This window comes from Momordica charantia (assembly GCF_013281855.1).
Source record: "Momordica charantia cultivar OHB3-1 chromosome 3 unlocalized genomic scaffold, Mcharantia_2.0 BLBB01000003.1, whole genome shotgun sequence".
Taxonomy (NCBI): Eukaryota; Viridiplantae; Streptophyta; class Magnoliopsida; order Cucurbitales; family Cucurbitaceae; genus Momordica; species Momordica charantia.
Window position 1 is genome coordinate 21,877,751 of NW_028275161.1, and position 22,765 is coordinate 21,900,515.

The 22,765-nt window shown below is 34.5% G+C and overlaps 3 protein-coding genes across 6 annotated transcripts; 1 reads left to right on the top strand and 2 right to left on the bottom strand.

Moving 5' to 3' along the window:
* Positions 1–881: 881 nt before the first annotated feature.
* LOC148212577 (RING-H2 finger protein ATL48-like) lies at positions 882–2,093 on the bottom strand. Its single transcript, XM_088121552.1, has 2 exons — positions 1,959–2,093; positions 882–1,358 (listed from the first exon to the last, which is right to left on the bottom strand). Exons 1-2 carry the CDS (start codon positions 2,032–2,034, stop codon positions 1,186–1,188), a joined length of 249 nt encoding a protein of 82 aa, XP_087977678.1. The 5' UTR covers positions 2,035–2,093; the 3' UTR covers positions 882–1,185.
* A 21-nt stretch (positions 2,094–2,114) lies between these two features.
* Positions 2,115–8,726, bottom strand: DEG9 (DegP protease 9). 4 transcript variants are annotated; one of them, XM_088121549.1, is made up of 10 exons: positions 7,925–8,726; positions 7,179–7,378; positions 6,901–7,081; positions 6,591–6,782; positions 5,456–5,688; positions 4,139–4,240; positions 3,991–4,041; positions 3,793–3,897; positions 3,575–3,694; positions 2,115–2,251 (listed from the first exon to the last, which is right to left on the bottom strand). In XM_088121549.1, the coding sequence occupies exons 1-9, from the start codon at positions 8,529–8,531 to the stop codon at positions 3,596–3,598; spliced, it is 1,770 nt and encodes a 589-aa protein (XP_087977675.1). In that variant the 5' UTR covers positions 8,532–8,726; the 3' UTR covers positions 2,115–2,251; positions 3,575–3,595. The 4 variants fall into 4 exon arrangements, with proteins under 4 accessions (XP_087977675.1, XP_087977676.1, XP_087977674.1 ...); XM_088121550.1 differs by lacking the exon at positions 2,115–2,251 and adding an exon at positions 2,582–2,954; XM_088121548.1 differs by lacking the exon at positions 2,115–2,251 and adding an exon at positions 3,217–3,432.
* Positions 8,727–20,534: 11,808 nt separating this feature from the next.
* LOC111008889 (uncharacterized) lies at positions 20,535–21,538 on the top strand. Its single transcript, XM_022281756.2, has 3 exons — positions 20,535–20,901; positions 20,985–21,073; positions 21,155–21,538. Exons 1-3 carry the CDS (start codon positions 20,592–20,594, stop codon positions 21,272–21,274), a joined length of 519 nt encoding a protein of 172 aa, XP_022137448.1. The 5' UTR covers positions 20,535–20,591; the 3' UTR covers positions 21,275–21,538.
* The last annotated feature ends 1,227 nt before the right edge of the window (positions 21,539–22,765 follow it).

The following is a 22,765-nucleotide window of genomic DNA, read 5'->3' on the forward strand; positions in this document are numbered from 1 at the left end:
TCAATATTTCATTCACTCTCTTGAATTGAACCCATTTCCTAAATTTCCTTGCCACGCATCAGAATAGATTTCAACAAACATGGTGGGATCTAGCAAATTCCTTCAGTATTTCATAGAGGTAACGAAATGACAAATCTAAAATAATCCCAGCAGTCACAATCTCAACAAAACCACAGATTTCTACGGATGATAACATGACAAGTTATTTGTGAGTCCTCCATTGAGGAAATTAAATTATTGTTTGGTCAAAAAGGGTCTTTCTAGTTATACAATGTACCATATTTTCATCCATCTATACAAATACATATGAATACTTCCAATAGACTGATTGGGAGACCAAATTCATTCAATGCTGAAAGCAATTAGAGAACCAAATAAAGCCGCACAAAGGACTAACAGATGAGAACATGTGGATGCATCTCCATCCGTAACCAATTAAAACCAGGTAGAAGTAGAGCATTAATGAGAAGGTTGAGAGGATTAGAGGGGAAGAAGGGTCCTACCTCATAATGAGACATTCCCATTTGTCGAGTCTAAAGGAGATAAAGCGACAGATCTCAAGTCGAACTCTTGGCCTTGACATGAAAATGAAGTGTAGCAATTGGCAAACCTACAGCCACAACTTGAATGCTGCTAAATAGAAACCATGTGCAGAAAATGGAAGAAAGGAAGTAAAACATCCACATGTGTAGCTTCTCACCTGTCTCTACCTTTCCCTTTTCTATATTTACTGCAGATTACCAAATAACAATGCTATATGCTCAACACAATGTAGAGGAGAAGACAACTATAATGAGTGAACTCCTCCAACAGATTTCGGCCATTTTGTGTAGACAAGAGGAAATATACATAATATATATAGATGTTCATGGAAATAAAGATGAAGAAATTGAGAATATACTCGAGGATTATCTCTCATAATTTCAATGTTTCAACATAACACCAGGATTCATATCTTTCAAGTCAACAGAACTATGCGGCTATGCCCCAAGAATGAATGCATATTACACTTTCTTTCCCTCAAGAATTATTTCAAGTATCTATAAGTACTGTCACCATATCACTGAATAACATATTGTTATACCTACAGAAAGATTGTTAGGCAACCATCTTTCATTGTACTAAAATCCGTCGATGTCAAACGAAATGCTGAAAATAAAATGATAAAGAGCAGTACATAGACATTTAACTCGATCGCCATGGATTATCTCCATAGTAGAAAGCCGTGCCAACCATCAGTGCTACTGTAGCACCTTGGACAACCACACGAGCTCTCATTAGCATCTGCCCCAGATGAGAGTTGCCTTGTCTGAAACTGATTAACCCAGCAGTGAGAACGCCAGCAGTGACAAGTGCACCTGAACATTCAAATCTATCAAACAGAAACCCACCATGGAAAACAAACAGCACCGTCGCCACACTAGAATTAACAACTATTGACTCATCAAGCAATTTCACGCATGTACAGAACTAAAATGAAACTCTTTTGTCTAATGGTATTGACGAATGACGAAGGAAAATCGCGCTCTAACCCGTCTCCAATCTTCTTAAAATCTCCATGCTCGTGGAACCGTAATTAATCAACCACCACTATAAAAAATCAAAGAATCTCTCAAGAATTACTCCAGCTACAGTTTTTGTTCTATTCAATTGATTTTCTTAAGTTCAAGTAACGACAGAGAGGCGTGAGGTACACATAGCAACCCCTAAAGATATTCACAAAAATTTATAAATATAATCCCTCATTTTATTGAGGGTGCGGGACATCTCCGAATCGGCAGGGAGCTCCGTAATTGCACAGAGAAGGAAAGGAAAAAAAAAAACATAAAGAGAACACCCAGAAAATCACTCTTCAGCACGTCTACTACATCCCTAAGACGGAAATCAAAGGGAAAAAAACATAGAATTCGAAGAAATTGAAGAAGCAGCAATTGTAGGGGAGAAGATGGGGTAATTACCGACGGGGACGAGAGGGTTCCTAGCGCGCTTCTTCTCAACGAAGAATTCTTCCAAATTGGGTTCCTCTGAGCCCATTTCTCTGAATCCCGAGGCCGTATCGGATTGATTGACGCCGGAAGAGAGATGAGTCTGAATCAAACACGGTGATGGAGGAGGCCTTCGTCTTGCGTTGCCTTCCTCCTCTCGTACAAATGCGACCGGGTGACGGGTCACGGGTGTGGACCTAAATCGGGTGCGAATCAGCGGGTCGGGGGGCCCAATTCACATATTTGAATATTTAATGTCAACCAGTCTGGAAAATAAATAATAATAATTAAGAATTATTATTAAAAAAAACCCCGAAATAAGAATAAGCTGGAAACTTGAAATTGTATTTAATTTTTTAACTCGAATCAAATTTGTTGCACCTCGTTCGGGCAATAATTCGTTTTTGGTTTCTGATTAGAAAAAGAAAAAAAGTGATTTTTTAAATAAAAAATACATTCATCACAAAATGAATTAATGTTAACTTTTATTGATCTTGAAATAACAATACAGTTGAACTATTGAACCACGAAAAATAATATTAAAATTCGAACAGTACACTTCAAAAATAATGGGAAACTCAGCCATAATGAAAATAGAAGGAAAAAGAAAAGGGAGTTTTCACTATTTCATATTCTTAATAAACATGACCAAATAATTTCTCCATTAAGTAAAAGACATAACTAGCAAAGTACAATCGACCTCTGGTGTGCAATCTGATGAATGAAGACAACGTTTTGAATAATGAAAATAATGAAGTACAATTGATAATCGTTGATGACAGAGAAAGATGTAAGAATAAAGCCGAGAGAATCTCACTCGTAGAACGCAAACAAAATGAAAGACAACAACATCGGACAGTGTTAACGGAAGAACACCCGACATGATTTGTTTTATTTTTCCATACTTATATGCTTCTGCCATGAACTCGAGCAAAAATAAATCCTCCACACACAGGCCCACCTCCACATCTTGGTCAAAACAAGAAATAATGATAATAATACATTGGAAGGAACCTTTTCAAGTGTAAAAAGACGTTAGAGAATAGAAATATTGAGATTAGAAAATTATAACTGAAATGTGTTCTCTCAGCAAAAGAGAAGTCTAAATTCTAGCTTTACATTAACCAGCTTCATCATGGGGGCATTATAATAATAACCACACAAGACAATTCCGTCCCGACCTGAAATCGTCAACAGTTGCTCTAAAAAAACCAAACTACACTTCAGAATCTCCAATAATGCAAGAGCTTTCGGCTATAATTTTCATAGCATTTTCAATGATAGAAGTGTCATTAATAGAGTACATTGATTAACCGAGAAAGGGCATCGAATTCGCCTAACCGACTAGTTAATGTAATGTAACCAAAACTTTCAAGGGCTGAGAAGTCATGACAACGCAATTTGAACACTTGATTCATTCACTCTAATCCTTCTGAGCATCTACCTTCTACCATTCATAGTAAAACCCAACGTCATGAAGAAGGAAAGCATACACATACTTCAAAATGAAACCCATCAGAATTCAGAACCTTGACATACTCAGCAGAGGGTGGAAAACAGAGTATGATGAACTATGTAATCAAGTATACCTAATTTTTTTCAATCTGAAGTTAGGTCTTGAGATCGTTAGACATAGCTGAGGGTATGCAGTGTGTTGCCAAAATATCTAAAGTAGCTGCTTTCGCTGTACTGGTTCGGAGGACGACTATCTGGAAAATTGAAGCAAAGAAACAATGAGACTCGGGTCGAGATATCATTAAAAACTGGAGAGATAATCGTTAAGATGGAGGGGGTGGGGGAATAGAACCTGTTGATATTCTAAATCAAACTTCAAAAACTCGTCATCACAACTTTCGACCATGGTGGCCAAGCACTTGAGGTTCTTCACAGGTTTACCATTGAAAGCAAGAACCTATGATGCACAAACAAAGACGATCAAGCACCATTATTACTTGCAATTAAAACGGTATCCTTCAGAAGGCTATTGGCAAGATATAATCCAAACCTGAGTGTTAACGATGTCTTCATATCCAATGTTGATATCGGCCACGAGTACCTGCAAGAAATTTACAAGATAGGAGAAAAGTTTGAGAAGTTAAAAGACTGAGGAAAGTAACACAACATTATATAGAGCAAGGAAGTGAAGAGATAACCTGAGAAACCACTACTAGCTGCTCATCTGGTGATTGTGGCATTGAATGCAATAGTTTGTCCAAAAGTTTCACTGGAGCTTCATATTCATAATCCTTTCCGTACTACAATTCCAAGCATTTTCAGAAAGTTCAGCATCATGGTGTATGCAAAATTAACATCAAATCCGTAAAAGACTACAAATCACAATTATTTTAGGGATGCAATACTGAAATATATATAACATAACTTGTAAAAAGTGCACATTTATGGATCAAGAATGATGTTAGTAATCTCTACTCAAGTGTATTCCGTAATCTGCTTTCAACAGTTGCAACTGATTTGAAGCTCTTTGCTTAAACACCCAGGATCGTTCCATAAATTGATATCGTAGCAGCAAAAATAAAGTGGAGCGCTCCAATAACTTCTTTTAATACAATGTTTCAAAAGGTTGATATACTTGGGTCAAAACAGGGGCTTTTTGCACTAAAATAATCACAAACTACGAAAGTCGACCAGATACATCAGTTCTGTGCTACTAATCACCTTCTATAAAGAATCCTGTTTTCCATTTAGCCTATAAAGCCCTTGCATATAGCAGACAATATTTCTTTTTTCCATGCCTCCAATGCTAAGCCTCCCTTTTCGTTCAACAGGATAGTAATCCTCCAACTAACTCAATGAAAAGCACCCTCCAATTTTTCTCCCTTCCAAGAATTTATCCTATAAGCTCATCCAATACTGTAGAAAATTTAGGAGAATAGGCCGTATAAGAGTGAATCTCCTACGCTGGTTATCCTAGCTCCTTTTACATTAATTTCTTATCAATCTGATTCAGTGATCCCCAATTGATAGGAACCAGAAATATCAAGGATGGGATCTATGATTTCAGGACTTTCAATGAAAGCTGCTTCAAGACCGAATGATACAACAGCTACGGTGTTGTTGAGGATGATGCTACCACAGGTTTCAACTTTCATTCACAGTGTACTCACAATAGCACACTAAAATGTTATAGGTAAAAAGCTGAGCATACATAGCTGAGAGCAATAGCAATAGCACTAGCACATACAATAAGAGAATCACGCCCAATGAAATTATTGCTATCAGGGTTCAACTTCAAAACTGAATGCAAATTTTATAAATTTTCCCACACATTAAGATTGTATTTCATATTCTTCTAACATCCATCAAGTAAAATCTAGAAAAGGTAGAAGAGAATCGTCAAGAAAAATCAAAGCAGCTGAAGCCATGTCATAGATTTTGTGTGTGTGTGTGTGTGTGTGTGTGGGGGGGGGGGGGGGGGGGGGGGGGGGGGGGGAGTATGCGAAGTAACACACCTCAGAACGGAGATAAGGAACAGATACAGTGGTAAAAACAAATCCTGCAATAATGTAATAAGAAGGGGGTCTGCCCTCGTTGTGTGCAGGAATGAGCCTTCTGTAAGTTGAAAGTTGGTAATTGAAACTGAGTGTCTCACAGTTGCGCAGAACTTTTATTGTTGCACTATCACCAGTATATTTCTGGGAGACTAGGTAACTGAAACCTATGCGCTCGCCATGCCGGAAAGGAACTGCAAAATATTGACAGAGAGTAGGTCAATCAAACAAATAAGAAGAGGAATCTACAGAATTCTTTTTCCAAAATAAGGTTATAACTTTCAAATTTGCATTCGATTATTGATCACGATATTCATGACACAGAAGCAATGATCTAAGGATTAGATTCTGTCATGCACTTGCATTAGACCCCAAAATCATTGTTTTCTAAAAGCACAAGGCATATTGAGTGCTCGCCTCTACATACCAAATGCAATGCAAGGTGTCAACAAAAAAAATGCCAGCTTTAGTGAACAATATAACATATGAAAAATATTGTAAAATGAGGCAAAAGCATGACATAATGGAAATTTAAAGAAATGAGATAAGATATTTTCTAAGGACATAGGCATCAAAGCATGACATAATGGAAATTTAAAGAAATGAGATAAAGATATTTTCTAAGGAAATAGGCATCCAACATTTTTCATTTCTGGTATCTTTTCTTTTAATATTACAAGAAGTGAGAGAGCATTTGAACTCACGACCATTTGGTCAGAGATAGGTATCTTAACCAGTTGATCTAAGCTTAGGTTGGCTAAGATGAGGAGGCTTGCTTTTTCAAAATATTGCTACAAATAACCATACTCAACAGATACGCTGTAACCTAGTTCATCCTTCTACCCTAGGAGAGCTTTTAAATTCATCGGCGGTTTACTTATCTAAATATACACTATCTAGTATCTACCTTTCTTTGTACCTTTGATAATTGGTGAACATAAACATATTGTTTCATTCTCATAAAAAGAATCTTTATTAACATTCCAGAAGGCCTTTATATGTATCTACATATGTTTTGCTAAGTAAGTTCAAAGATGGTTCAGTTCAAGGATGATGTTTTGCATTGTTTAAAAATGATAAACACATATTTATTTACCCGTTCCATCATTTGCAATATCAACCCCATCAAAGCTGAGAATGATATCAGCTGGCTTCAACACTTTGGATTCTGGGCCGGTGGGATCAATACGCCTAATACGGACACCCTTCTGATCTTGTTTCATACCCATAGCCTTACGAAGATCGGGATTTTCCATTTTCTGCCACTCAAGACCAAGAATTGGGAACCCTGGCATCCAAAGAAATGTTATATCATTTAGTAAAGAACCAAGTAAATCATTACAAAGACCAATGCCAATCAACGAATATAACTTAAAAGGACAATCCCACTCCAAGTGCCCAAATACCTGTATATGCTCCATTCTTCTCGTAATCACGTATAAAATGCAAGATAACAGGCGTTGGTATGACATAACCTATATTTTCTGCATCTTCATGCTTAAGCGACTGAAATGCAATGCCCACACAGTTGCCTTTATCATTAAAGGCAGGCCCACCAGAATTACCTGAGTTTATAGCAGCATCTATCTACAGTAGCAAATAGTTGAAGTAAAGCATCAGCCATATTATCTGTATTTCTAACAAAAGTATAATAGCAGCTAACATGGTTTCAAAAGCTCAAAACCTGCAGACCCAGAAGCTCAGTAGACCCATGAACATAAGACAGGATCTCTATCCGCGATACAACCCCACTCGTAACAGAAATTGTATCTCCTCCAATTGGGTAACCAACAACAGTTACCGCATCTTGAAGTGCAGGTAATTCACCAAATTCTACAGGTGAAACTCCAACCCAAAACTCATCATCATCAACAGTAAGCAATGCTGCAATATCATACATCATATTAGTTATTACTCAATGCTTTGAGTTCCCGACAAAAATAGGTAAACGGAACGATAAATTCATGCAAGTACAAGATAATGAGATAAATATTTGGTTTAAGCACAGAATTACTTGGATCCTGATCCACTTACATCATTCATGTTAAATAATGGAGAAAATTTTCAATCCTCGTCTTTTTATTTCTTCCTGGGCTGTCATATTTTTCAGTGCATCATAAAGTTTTCTAAAAACGTTCAAACATAATGTGCTAAAGTAACCAACTTCAGCGTACATAACATAACATATTTTCGTGAGCCTAAAAAATGAGTTTCTGTGCACATAAGCCCACAAAGAAATGACTGATATTCTCAACTCTAGCAACAAAATTGTAATTGAACAACCTCATGCATTAAAACATTCAAGCTATTCAGATCGAGATATTCATATAAAATAGGGCAAATGTAATCCTGTGCAACTATTCACCGTCACATTCCATCCCCAAGACCATGGAGGAGACGGTAGGGTTCAAAAACAACGAATCACATTACCAATATCGCATTCAGTTCCGATCGCAAGAACGGTCGCCAAGTACTTGGTATCGGACCCACGCTTCTTGAGCTTAACCTGGGTATAATGCTCGACGGAATGAGCATTGGTGAGCACCCTCCTTCCACCGATCACAAATCCACTACTACTGGAGCTATATTGCCGCTTTCTCTGCCATGGAAGCGAGAAATTGGGCTCCGTGTGCACACAAAAAACCTTCACAACCGCGTCCATCGCCGGCACGACTCTCGCGATGCCCGGCCACTCCGGCTGCGCCCGTTCGGAAACAATAGCAGGCGGCAAGACGTCGCCTGAGGCAGTAAATTCGCCATTTTCGACGCCGCGAGGGGCACGTCTAGAGGGAGACAATTGGGGGAACTTGTCAGGATTCTCCAAATGCTTGGAAAGCTTCTTGGGCCTCCCACGGCGATTCTGGTGATGCTTAGAAGTGGAAGCCGGGTCCATGAGCTCGACGTTGCCGACTGAGAAAACGTCGTCCATGGTAATCGCAGCACTGGTGGCAGTGGCAGTGGTGGGCGGAGGAAAATCTAGGGCCTCCGCCTTGGAATTCTTCGGCTTGCGGCCTCTTTTACGTTTGATTTCTCCCATGTTCCACGAATCGAAGCCGAGGGTTTAGAAATGGGTTTTCGATCTTCGCTGTTCCGCTGAACCCTGAATCTCAGAATAGGCGAAAGCTGGATCGGAGAGCGCAAATGCCCCCTCCCATCAAACATAACCCATTTTATAACTTCCTTCCATCTCTCAAATTTATTTATGAACATTCATTCCAACTTTTTTTGCTTGTTAAAAAAATCAAATTTTTAAACTCCCCTTGTCACAAAACCCTTCTTTTATATAAATTCTTTTTTCATGTGGGATCAATTTTAAGTCCCTTTCAAACTCCATACAAGACTTTAAAATTTTTTTTCTTTTTTCCCTTCACTCCGAACCTACTGACTTTATTAGTTTTTTAAAACTATATTATATGTTTTTGGGAGTTGTTTTAACTATATCAATAATATTTGAAATTTCTTGTGACTTGTGTACATATAATATGCTTAGAATTATATGATATGTCTCAAATAAACAAATAATTCAATATTGTTGTGGAAACTTTAACTAGAAATAGTGAAGCATGAAATTTGTACAAATTATTGGGATTAGAGTTACATGTATGTTGTTAAAAGATAGAAGATGATGATCCTATTATAATAATAACATGCTTGAATGTTCTTTGAACTATGTTTTAAATAGTTAAAAGAGAAAATTTTCTATGTGTTTTATTTATATTTGATCAGGATGTAGTTTCTAACTTAAGAGAAAAAACAAAAGCTAGAATTAATATACATAAGTAAGTAATTAAATATAAGAAAAAATACACTTTTTGTCTGGAAGGTTTGAACAAAGTGTCTATTTCATACCTAAAAGTTTACGAATGAATACTTTTAGTTTTAAAATGATTCAAAACGGTCATTCAGTTAATTTTACCGTTAGTTAACTAACAGAAAAATGACGTGACAAGGTAAAGGGAGAATTTTTAAACGAATTGACAACTTTTATTAATTTTATATTGGTTTTTAGATTAGGTGGCTTTTTATTATATTTTTTCTCAATCTTTTTCTCTCTCTCCTCCGGCTCCATCCCTCCCCCTTCTCATTTCTTCTTCCTCTCGTCTTCTCCGCCGACCGGGTGTTCTCACTATTCTCCAATCTCTACCAACTACGACCAATCTGCCATTCCTGGGAGGCATTGGAAATAAAATCGCACTCGTTATCAGCCTGCGATTGGCCTCAATCAGGAGCTCCTTCATCTGGCTGACTTTGGTCGTGTATTGGACATCGTAGGCTTCGGAGTCGGGATTCGATTGCTCGAATTTGGAGACCTGGAACTTGTTCTCGTCGAGGAAGACGGTGGTTGAGGCGCGCCAGAGGAGGGATTCGTGATTGAGGCCGAAGATAAGGAAATTACAGGCCGGGGAGCACGGGGCGAGGCGGCGGCGATGGAGGAAAGCTCGCCGGATCTCATGTGGGGCTTGATGGAGTTCGTGTCGGCGGCGGCGTAGTGGATGAGAAGGCGGAGTTGATGAGGGTGAGGGTCAAGGCGAGAGTGAAGAAGGTGAGGAAAGAGAAGAGGCAGCGGCGAGGGGCGGAGAGGCCTTTCTTGCGGATGGAGGGGTGGTGGAAGATAAGCTTGGTGTTGGCGGAGAGAGGAAAAGATCGAGGAAAAAAATATTAAAAAGCCATGTAATCTAGAAACGATTATAAAATTAATAAAAGTTGCCACTTATTTAAAAATTCTCACCTCACGTTGTCACGTCATTTTTCAGTAAAATTAGCTGAATGAGCATTTTGAAGCATTTTCCAAACTTTACAGAGTAAAAGTACTCATTTGTAAATTTAGAGACCAAATAGACACTTAACTAAAGCTTAGAGACCAAAATATATTTTTTCCTTAAATATAACTATCATTAATTCTAAAATAATTATAATTAATTATATACTTGTTTATTTATTAGACAATAAATTAAGAGATAAATGTTAACCAGAGTCTAACTCAATAACACCATTATTTGATAATGTGATCGTACTTCGAATCTCCACCCCAAATATTATATTTTAAAAAATGAAGAGGTAAACAACACCTTATAAACGTCAAATGCATGCATTGCTTAAAATTATAATCTTGTTACTCATAAATTAAATGCAAGCGTCCATTTTCTACCTTTTTATCTTCCAAATAGACAGTTTCGTAATTTTGGGCCCCTCCAATAGGCCCAAAAGTAACGACACTTTGGGCCCAATTATTTCAACTCCATAGGTCAGGGGCGAGCCCAGCAATCAGCATCGTCAAGCCGGAGGCCCAAATATATTGAGTTGATACTTGATAGGTTTAAATAATAGGGACATTAATATTCCAATAAACATGAGGGACATTTTGGAATCAATATTTCACAGATGTAAAATTTTATATATATATATTTTCTTTTTTATACTTAAATTGAGAGTAGGAATTTTGCTCCCCTGTATCGAAGGTATCCGCACCCGTCCAAAGACAATATCCATCTTTGATATTATCTACCATTTTAGATTTTCAACATTAAATTACAAGTTGTTGTCCTTAAAATACTCTCCATTAATTTTATCCTATTATATTTATTATTTTACCACAAAACATACTTTGTACTCTATTTTTGCCAAAAACATTACATGATAAACTGTAGGAGATATTTACCAAGCACATACTATGTTAGATTCAAACCTGACCAAAAAAAAAAGTAAATATTTTTATTCTAATAAATTCCCAATGATTTAATACTATTAATTGAGAGTATATATTTTCTTTTAAAAAATTGAGAGTATATATAATATATAATCTCTAAATTTAGTGACAAAGAGAAAAAAGTAAATGTTTATATTTAATGAGTTTTGGTAGATTAAATTTATTGAAACTTTATGATTGAAAGTGTTACATTTGAGATTCAGAGACCAAATAGAAACTAAACTCAAAATTGAGAAGTAAAAGTATAAAACATTTTAATACTTAGGGACCAAATGAAAATTAAACTCAAATCAAGGACTATTTTTTTTTATTTTAATTCATAGACTCCACATTTAAACACTATTAAATGCTATGATATGAAATGAAAGTAATGAAATTGTGGAACCAATCTAATTAGAAGAAAAAAAAAAGAATACTACATTTTCGTTATTGTAATGTTGAATAGCTGTCTCGGCGTACTTTTAAATTGTTTTGTTATACAATCGGTTTCTCTTGGGACCAATAGTGCCACAAGAAACAAAATCATGGGAAAAGAACATATCAAAACCGTGTAATGAATAATAGAGATGAGTATGTATAGTATGGTATAATTAAGAAAGATTGAATGAAAATAAAATAATGTTAAGAAAGAAAAAGAAAATTAAAATGACCTCAGTTTTTTCAAAGGCACGAATGTATTGTCTCATCTCTTTATGATTAATATCATGGACACCATCTTCATAAGAATAATAATTAGTTTTAAATAATGAGAGTTTTTAATTAAAAATAAAAACAAAAGGAAAAAAAAATCAATTCCTACCAAAAGAAAATCTGCAACTTCCAAACTCTCAAAAGTTTAAATTTGGGGAGGAAGAAACCCTAATACTATTTTTGTGCAAGTGAGGTACGGATATCACTATGTATATTTTTTTTTCAATTGTTGGTTTGAATTATTTTGGTATTGGTAAATGCAATTTCATGCTTCCCCGGAAAAAATTCCTAATCATTTATATATCTTCACATAGTTTTTTAAGTATGATTAAAAATTTGAATAGAGAGAATCTATTGAACCACGTAAAACAACATTTCAAGTGGCAAAAGAAAAGAGGTACTCTAAAAGTTCGAAGTACCAAGATCGAGGCGAGGTATAAATGAAACTACTCTCAATCGCTCACTCATTAATGTAGATCTCCTGCTTAGTGACCACTTAATGGCTCCACACATAAATGTCAATAAATTTTCGTTTTTAGAATTACTTACGTTATGTCGAGCTCGTCTAGTAGTCTAGATCATTCCACCAATAGATCATCTCCCAGAAAATCCCATTCTATCGAGGACCGAGACGCTGAGCTCAAGGAGATAGAAAAATTTCGTTTTCCGGATGACGAAGGCGAGGATAGTGATGCCTCGACCTTGGATCAGGGTTTGGAATTCCCTTCTGGTATGCCAGAGAACTACTTCGAACCGCTCCGTAGGCGGTACCAAATTTCCGACGATTCCATCCTCGACAGAGAAAGAGCTGTGTTGTTCGAATTCGCAAGTGGTTCGGCAAAGTTGTTTACATCCATTTTAAAATAGAGTATTTCATTAAGACGGTTTGGGATACCCCAGACCTCTTAATTACAAGAGAAGAGCTTAAATTGGTCACCTAACAACCTCAAAACAATTAGCTTTAAAACAGTTAGTAACTAAACAACTGTATAAGCGGTTAAAAAATATTACCAATTTTCAAACTTATTTTAAAACTGGCAACTACCACACACTTATTAAAAAAAATAACGTTGGTTAAATTTCTCTTGAACAAGAGACGACCTCCATATGTGGGCCATCGTTAGTGTCGCGTTCATTTTTAGTTTAATTTTTTAAATCCAAATGCTTTTTACGTCAATGACACCTAACAGTCCAAGATTTTGTTTATTTATTGAAGAAAAATAACTTTAAATTAAAATTAAAAAGAATTCAAATTCAAATTTTGACTCAAGGGACACTTTCAATTCCCGACTTCCAAATAGTCTTTATAATTTTAAATGCAGTTAAACTTTATTCCTATCATTGAATTAAATCTTCTAAAATGTTCTTGTGATTATCAAACACAAAAACAAGTTAATAATAATAGTTAAATAATTCGGGCATTGCCGTTCTTGCAATTATGTTTATCATGAAAGAAAATTTTCAATATATAATAATAACCAGGTGGTTTGTGAAGATTTAACAAATTATAACAACAAAATTCAATTAAAATTTTTTTTAATTATAAAATCAATTTTATAAACTAGTATATAATATATGTTCTAAATAAATATATAAACTATTATAATTACAATACATATCTCTCCATTGTAACAATTAAGCCTAAAACTGAATTACTTATTTCTTTCCCGAAAACAACCCAAAGGTAAGATTTTTTAGGAGAAAAACAAAACAACATAATTGTTATTTAGGTTAAAATAAAGATTTCATATTTAGTTTCATTCACATGTACGATAAAACACAAGATTGCTTAACATAAAAGCAATAGATATATATAAAAATAAGAGTCATATATGTTCGACAGGACAACGTTGAAAGATCAAATACGTAAAAAAAAGAGATATTAATACATATGATGGATAGACAGATATATTGTTGGCAGGGGTGAGGTCAGGCAAAGGATTTAGGGTTGTAGCGTGGTCGGGAGGCGGATGGGGGTTTTAGCCTGCAAAAATCTACCTCAAACTTGTTGGGAGACGGATGAATGGTAGCTAGAACTCGAGCTTGGAATGCTGTGGTGGGAGAATGTGGAGGCATTCCCATTTGCTTGGCTTCGAATGTGAGATAAAACAATTCTCCTTCAACTGATTGGCTATTTGCCCTCTTCATCCTCACAAATTCAAAACGCGTCCCCTATTTATGTTCATAATGGAAACACACAAATTTAATAACATAATAAAAATGAGAAAGACAACGAAAGAAAAAGAAAGAATACATTTTTGTTGTTGTAATGTTGAATAGTTGTCTCGGTGCAGTCTTGAATCGGTTTGCTATCTAATCGATTCCCCCTTATAGGTTCAGTAAGACCACAAGAATCAGAATGACGAAAAAGGGGCATATTAAAACCCTGTAATAATAGAGATTAGTATGTATAGTATAGTATAATTAAGAGAGATTGAATGAAAATAATGTTAAAATGACCTCAGTTCTTTCCAAGACACGAAAGTATTATGCCAACTCTTTATGAGTAATATCATGGACACTGTCTTCATAATAGTCCAGGTCAGTCAACTCATCATCAGTAGTATATTTATAATCCTCCTCGTCCGATGAATAATAACAGAGATCCGGATTAGGATTAGGATTAGAGGCAGATGGGGTGATCTTAGATGAATGAGAAGTAGTCATTATCAAACCAACAAAGAAATCGTCCCGTAGGTTTCCAAAATCAAAATCGATTATATTAGACTAATATGGGTATGATAATTGAAAAACAAGGCTGTAAGCCTAAGCCTACCACGGTGGGTTTATCAAGGGTGTAAAAAGAGTATAAACCCTAAAACGAGAAAAGGGAGAAAAAACAAGTGATTGAACTTTTCAATTGATTAAAAGACAAGAAAAGGGGCTGCATTAAATAAGCAGACCCTTTTACACAATAACCACGTGGTATCACCCTATACAACTCAAAAAACATTATTCCAAGAAACAGATTGGCCATTAGAAAATTTTGGTTGGATTTTCATTTTTATTTTTTTGGATTAAGACATATATAATTAATTAGTAAGCGAACAGAATTGGAATTGGATTTCGATTTGGGAAACTCAAAAAGAGTCTCTCATCTACGGCACACATGAGAATCATCCATCAACCATCAACAATCGACAATCAACAAATGAGATTATATTTCAGAATGAATAACAATTACCTGTAAAAGAAATTAACAAGATACGTACGAGCTAGGGCAAGGGCCGGCGAGAGAGAGGGTGTGGCGGCCGATGGTACAAGCTTAATTAGCTTGTAAGAGGAAGGGTAATAATGGGTTTGCAAAACAAACCCCAACCTTTTATTTATAGTCACAGAGAGTTTTCTTTTTTCTTTTTAACTAATTTTATAACCCCTTCTCCCAATAGGAAAAAATATATTTCTTCTATTATTATTTTTTTAATTTTATTTCTTTTAATAATTAACCTTCCCACTCCCCATAATTCTTTCTTTTTTTTTTAATATATCCTTAATAATTAGCCTATCTAATCCACCTTTCCCTCTCCCCCCTGACTTATCTTTTTCTTTCCTTTTGTTCACGAGCCCCTCTTCTTCTTCTTCTTCAATTATTTTTTCATCTTCTTTGTTCTTTTTCCCTTTTGTTCATGCGCCACAACAACCACGACTCTCCTCTCTTCTCTTAAGTGCGCTACAACCCTCCTTCTCTTTCATGCACACTAACCGAGTAAGTTTTTTAATCATTCTTGCGCCCGTCGTTGCGTGAAAACCAACGAAAAACAAGGTCGATCGAACCAACATGTTAGTCGGTCGGCTTTAGCATGCATATAAAGACAGTCGGTTTCTAATAATGAAAACCGATTAGGTCGGTTTTGACAAAGAACCCGATCCCGACCGACTGATATTCACCCGCATATATCTCAAACCAATAGGACTCGTGAGTATCAAAAAAATATATTATTGTCTCTCATTTGATTTTTCAATGAAAAACATCTTAAAATCGGATTAAATTTTATAATTTCCAACCAATATGGCTTATTGGGCCTCCCTATCATTCAAACTTAAATACCGGATCTAGTCTACAAGGTGAAAAGCATAAACTTTAGTAAAAATCGGCCTATTTATCCAAATCGTTTTAGGATTTGAGAAAAAAGGTTTCTTTCCCAGGAAATTACAATACTACGTAATTCACAACGTGTAACTTTTCTATTTTAGAGGTTTAGTGAATACGGCCGTTTTATTCTAGAATTAGGTTTGTGAGAATTTGGTATCCCTTATAAAATTGAAAACGTTAAAAATATTAACAAGTTTTTCACCATTGTTTTATTTTGTTTGCATTCGAGTAGTTAAAAGATTTTATAAGTGAGAATATCATATTGATTTTCTCTCGCCCTACTTCTAAGTCTCGATAGAAAAAGTTTGAGATATTAAAAGATTTTTGTTAATCTTCGAGGGAAGACTATGCCTTAAATTATGGTTGGCTACAAATTTAAAAATTTTCCCTTATATTGACATCCCATAAATGAGGGTTGTAAAACGAAATGATGGTGAATATGGAATAGGATCCTTAATTAAAAGTATAAAAAATATTTTCGCATATAATCCCTTATAATCTCGAGTTATTTAATTAAGACGTTAAAACAACTGAATTAATTAATTAAAACGTTTAACAGTTAATTAATCCATTAACGTTTAAATAATTAATTAAAACAAAATAAAATGTTTACATTAATACATAGTAAAATATAAGCAATAATAAAAAAATATTATTTTATTTTGCTTTGTGATTCCCAAGCACCTTCATCAAAAAATGAGAATAGAGACGGGAGAAAATGATCGAACAATTCTTCAACTTCATTCAACAAAATATTTATTCATATTACTTACCCACAAAAAAAAAGGTTCACAGGGAAATAATGTCCTAACCCGACCAGTATAATTCATTTTGAAGGACGACATAAAACAAAACAAGAAGTTGTTTTTATTTCTTCACATTGTCTCTAAGTATGATTAAAAATTTGAACTTAAAATTGAATAGAAAGAATCTATTGGACGATATAAAACAACGTTTCAAGTGATAAGAGAAGAGAGGTAATCTAAAAGTTCGAAGTATAACACCTCATACTTTTGGTATGAAAAAATATACATTGAAATCTCTTGTCGACAACAACCTTAACCAAGGTCGAGGCAAGACATAAATAAAACTACTCTCAACCGCTCACTCATTATTGTAAATCCCCTGCTTAGTGACCAATATTGAATGGCCCCACGCATTAATGTCAATAAATATATGCCAAACTCTATAAGCAGGTATGTAAATTTAATACTCGTCGTTATTCGTCCTAAGCAAATATATGTAGGTTTCTCTTTGCATTTTCTAGAATCAAAATCCACTCGATTCTATCCGCAATCAAATTATAGCATAAACAAAATATTCATTTCGAACAAATTTCTAGAAGTTATTATGTGAATGTAAATGTTTTTTTAGTTCAAGAGTGAAGGATCAAACTATCAATCTAAGAGATGATGATATTTATTATTATGAAAGTTACTGTGAATATTTTTTTAATTCAACAATGGCAAAACAAAGAATCGAACCATCAATTTTAGAAATCGTAATATCAACCGAGCCGAGCTATGTTCGGATCCGTAAATGTGCAAGGTAGCTAAATGAAACAAGAAGCTATAATTTCTAGGAAAGGAGGAAGGGACAGAAAACAGCCCATGAAAGCACACAGAAAGGCAGGGCAGAGCAGAAAGATTTGGCCTTATTACTAAGAACTAAAAAAAACAACATTCTGTGCAATTGCAACTTCCAAAAAGCAGATTCCTATGACTCTGCCATTCCTTGTAACAAATTTTGGGGCATTATTTATTGATGCTTTTTTCCAAATACCAACAGTTCCAGCACAACAATACAAAAATTTATTCTGGGATTCTGTCCTTTGTTACACCTACAATGCAAATGCTTAATGCATATGGTAAAGTAAAACCCATTATTTAAAAAAAAATGATAACTTTGACATAATCTTGTGGTTGTGCCACCAAAATTCAATATCTTTCTTACTCCTTTTTTTCAGCATAATGTGCCGTTTGGTAGAGGGCAAAAGAATGTTAAATAACATTATCAACCTACCCACTTATATATGCATCTAATACTCTCCAAACTTCGATTAACTAAACATTATTAAAAAGTAATAGAAGTCTAACGTAATAAATGATAAATTATTTTTAACTCAAGCAAAGAAAACTACTTGTTTATATACGCACTTAATTGGGGTTATCTTTAGTTTTTACTTAATTCATATATGTTAAAAGATTCACCGTTAATGATCAATTATCACTAAAGGCAAACATGAATGAAATATTGAAATAATTATAAATTTCATGTACTTGAGGGCTGCTTAAAAATAATATAAGAAAAGATTATTAGGTTGAACACACAGTAATTAAATCCCTCTTGAGAAGAAGGATTGGGATTTGGGGTGTCAAGTTTTCAATGATAATCAACTTTTAATGAGATCTTAAATAGAGATCAGGTAGGTATGAATTGATAATAAAATAAAATAGTTCTAGAGAGATTAGAGTTTTTTATTTATTTATTTTTTTTTTTGGGTAATGTAAGAGCATAGAGCATAATATTATTAATAAGTTGGGAAAAAGAGAGATTTGGGGAAGACAGAAAATCAGACAAGAGTATTGGTTGAGTGAACTTTAGGATCTGATGTATATATTTTTTGAATGAATTAATGTTTGTTTGTTGGTTCCCAATGTCTGCTACAACCTGACAATGGCAATGGAACATTTCTTAATGGGTCCCATTTTTCCCATGCCACTGTGACACTGTCTTGGTCCACAGTTAAGAAGATATTGACACATACATATATTAGAGAAGATGAATCAATTCTCTTTAATTCACTTTAGTTACAACCAAGTTTTTGAATGTCTCGTCCATGAAAATATGGAGTTGTCACAGATGAAAATATGGATAAAATGTCAAATATTGAAGAATATTTTTAAAAAAATTAAGTATTTCACTCTTTCTAAATAGGTAATATTTGGTTTAAATTAGCGATACTTTTTTAATATTTTATTATTCTTTTGTGATATTAAGACTTTCTTTTTGTAGATTTATTTTGTTTGTATATTATGCTGAGGATTTTGTTTAAAATATGGCCAAATATTTAAACTAATTTTTAAAATAATGCTAACTCGAAACCATTAAAAGAAATAATGTTTTGAAAATTCTTTTGCAATTCAGCAGATCTACATACGTGGCATTAGAGACAACATGCAATCACGGTTGTATTTAGAAAAAAAATAATTTGAAGACAATATATACCGTTTTTATACAGTAGTGTTAATTTGGTGGAGTTACTCCATAAAATTACTAAGAAATTAAAAAAAAAAACACTTGACTCCTTATGGTGTCTTACCACCATTAAATGTTTGACAACAAAGAGAGATAAATGCAATAACATAAATTTAATTAAAAATAATGAATTTTGAAATATTTAATGGGGACGAAGTCAAGATTTAGTTATTTCAATCACCGATGGTGAAGAGTTTAATATTTTCAAAAAAAAAATATTATAAGGCTTCACTAACATTTCTTTTATGAGTTCATAAAGGTAAAATTCAAATTTCTATACTAGCAACACTTAATTAATGCTTGGTTGAAAACTCAAACAAAAATAATAGATACAATATAAAATTCACTAGTTAGGAAACAGATAAGTTTCCTTACATGTGACAAGTTTAGAAAGGAAAATAATTAAATAACCTTATCCAAATTAAAACGGAAACCAATTAAAAACTTTGAATGTCTCGAAATGTTTCCAATGACCTTATGTTATATATATTATAAGTTGATTTATGTCAGAATTGGTCAACTCAGAAAGGGTAAAGGTTATGAAGGCAATAAATACACGAATAAGTATAATGTTTCTTGGTCAACCGGCAATGAACTGACTTCCCTTTAAAATAAATAGATCAATTATAGAATTCAAAAACACAACGGTAAAGTTAAAATGAGAAAATGGTCCACAGAGAAAAAAGATTTTTATCCTTTGGGAAAAAAAAAGAGCTTTTTGTTCATTGATAAAGTATTGTTGAAAGTAACTTAAATTTATGGTGTATGGAAACGATAAATGACTTTTTTTTTCTTTTGTCTAGTTGAAATATTTTATTATTACAAAACAAATCATTTAAATCTTTTTTGTTATTATTAAAGCTTAAATTCTACCTTAATCTTATAAGTTTTATGTTTATTTGATCTTAGTTCATTTAACACGAACATTTTTTTTTCTTTTTATGATTAGGCTAAAGACAACAACATTGTAGTTTTTTATGCTATTCCAAAGATTGAGTACCTAAAATAAAAATATTTGGGAGTTCAAAAAAATACAAAATTGAGAATCAAAATAAAATTTAAAATTATTATTATTATTATTATTATTATAACTAAAAGAAAGAGAGAGAAAAAATAGAAAGTTTTCTTTTTTTCCCCTTTTTCTAATAAAGTGAACAGGCGCATTTCCCCTCCTCTTTTTCCACCGAATGGACGATCATGCCCATCGCCACCGCGACGAAATTACTAAACTGCCCATAGCAATCAATACGCACTGTTTCACGAGCACTTGGCAGGCTATAAAAGAGGTCGGTGCTTCTTCTTCTTCCTCGGCTCCGCAGATTCTTAGAGGAGAGAGAAACAAAGAAACGATGGGAAATTGCCAAGCCATTGACACAGCTTCTTTAATCATACAGCATCCGACCGGCAAAGTCGACCGATTCTATTGGCCGGTGAACGCCGGCGAGATCATGAAGACGAATCCCGGCCACTACGTCGCCCTCCTCATCTCCACCAAAATCTGCTCATCGGAAATTAGCCCTAGCCGCCGCCACCGCCGCCGCGATAACGACCAATCAAACGCCACCAATTTCAACTCCGTCCGATTGACTCGAATCAAGCTTCTGAAGCCGACCGATTCCCTCGTTCTCGGCCAAATCTACAGGCTCGTCACAACCCAAGGTTTGTTCCCAATTTCTTCATTTTTCCACTCGATTCGTCTGATTTTAAACCTTATTTCTTAATTTGGGCGTTTTGTGGTTTAGATGTTTTGCAGGGATTGCGAGCAAAACAGGAAGCGAAAACGAAGAAAAACCCGGTGGATTCTGGAGGATCTGATGGGGAGAAGAATCAGGTGGGTATCATTTACTCAGAAAATTTTCTTTAATGGATGATTCGTGGGTGGAATCTGAATATTTCATTCTGAATTTTTCAGATGATGAAACATGAAAGAAACAACAGAGTGATCAAGAAATCTGTACCCACGGCATCTTTAACGACCAAATCAAGAGCGTGGCAACCTTCTCTGCAAAGTATTTCTGAGGGTGGAAGCTGAACGATTCATTGTTTGTGATCAAGAACATAATAATGAGAAGAAATTGTGTCCCCTCTTCAGAAGTTTTAGAGTGAGATTTGTGCATAGGGAAGGAGTAGTTCGTTACAGAAACAGAACAAAAAAAAAAAAACGAAAAGGGAAAAGAGAAAGGAGTTGAGATTTCAAACACTGTACTCTGAATTTCATTGAGAAATTGAAATTGGGTTTGGAACTTGGAAGATACAAATAACTCCTACTTGATTATGAGCATTTCCAATTTTTATTTCTTTATATTGAATAATGAATATGTAGTTTATGAGCTGAAAATTATGACGACATCAATTCTATTTAAGTAACTTTCTACAGGGAGTTTGAATAAAAAGTTATTTTTAAAATTAAGATTGTTTGCTAATGATATTTTTGCTCTTTTCTTAAAAAAGGAAACAAACTCTGTCTTACTTTTAGTTTTTTTTTTTTTCCGAAAAAAAACTTAAAAGTTCAATTAAATTAAAAAGAAAAGAGCTTCTGGATACTATATTTTTCTAGTTGTTCAAGTTTAGCTGAAGTTTTTAAACAAGTTGTTAATAGTTTTAAAATATGAAAGTAAAAAAAGAAAGAAAAAGACGAACAGAATATTTTAGAAGGGGCCTGTGTATAATATATGCCATTTTTGGGAACCAGTTTGGGTGGAAATTGAAATATTTGGAGGAACTGGGTTTGAAATAAGAATTCCATTCAGATTGAGCAAAAAAATAGAGAAAGGAAGATGGTCAAATCTAGACCTTCAACGTCCTGTTTGGTAACGTTTCTGTTTCAATTTTTATATTCAACTTACAATATGGACAACCCAACTCCCTTCCTACTTAACAACCTTCATTATTAAAATTTAAAAAATCTTAGAATGTTTATTCTTTTGCATATCTTTCCTTACTACCCAATCTTCTTTTGCTATTCCTAGCCACACCCTGTGATAGTAATTGATATGATGTTGTCCGCTTTAAGTTCAAAATTGCACATATGAATTTAGTTTTGATTCAAAAAAAAATTTTAAATGAACAAAGTTGTTGTCCTTATTAGTATTTTATCGATCTTCTCTTCCCTTATAATCAACACGAGACTTCATATTTGCATCTCCAACATAAAAAATCAAAATTGAATACGTCTGAAAGTTCAGTGATCCTAAAAGGAGACTTTAAAGAAAACGATAGCATGTCTCGTTTTGATTATGATTGGTAAAAGATTAGGGGTGAGAAGCAAGCAAAAGAAGAAAAGGGTTTTTGAGACAAGAAAAGTTTGGGAGGGGCATGGGGTGTTTGAGATTGTTTAAGCAAACAAAATAATGGGTATTGGGGAAATGGGATTTTGACCAAAAAAACAAAGAGATTGATTGCAAATGACGTGAGGCATTTGAGAGAGGGAGAAGAAGGGAACAAGCAAGAGAGAGTGGTGGTTGCTTTTTTGGCTTGTCTTTCTGTGCCATGCAACAAATTAAAGCATAGCTAGGCATGCTCA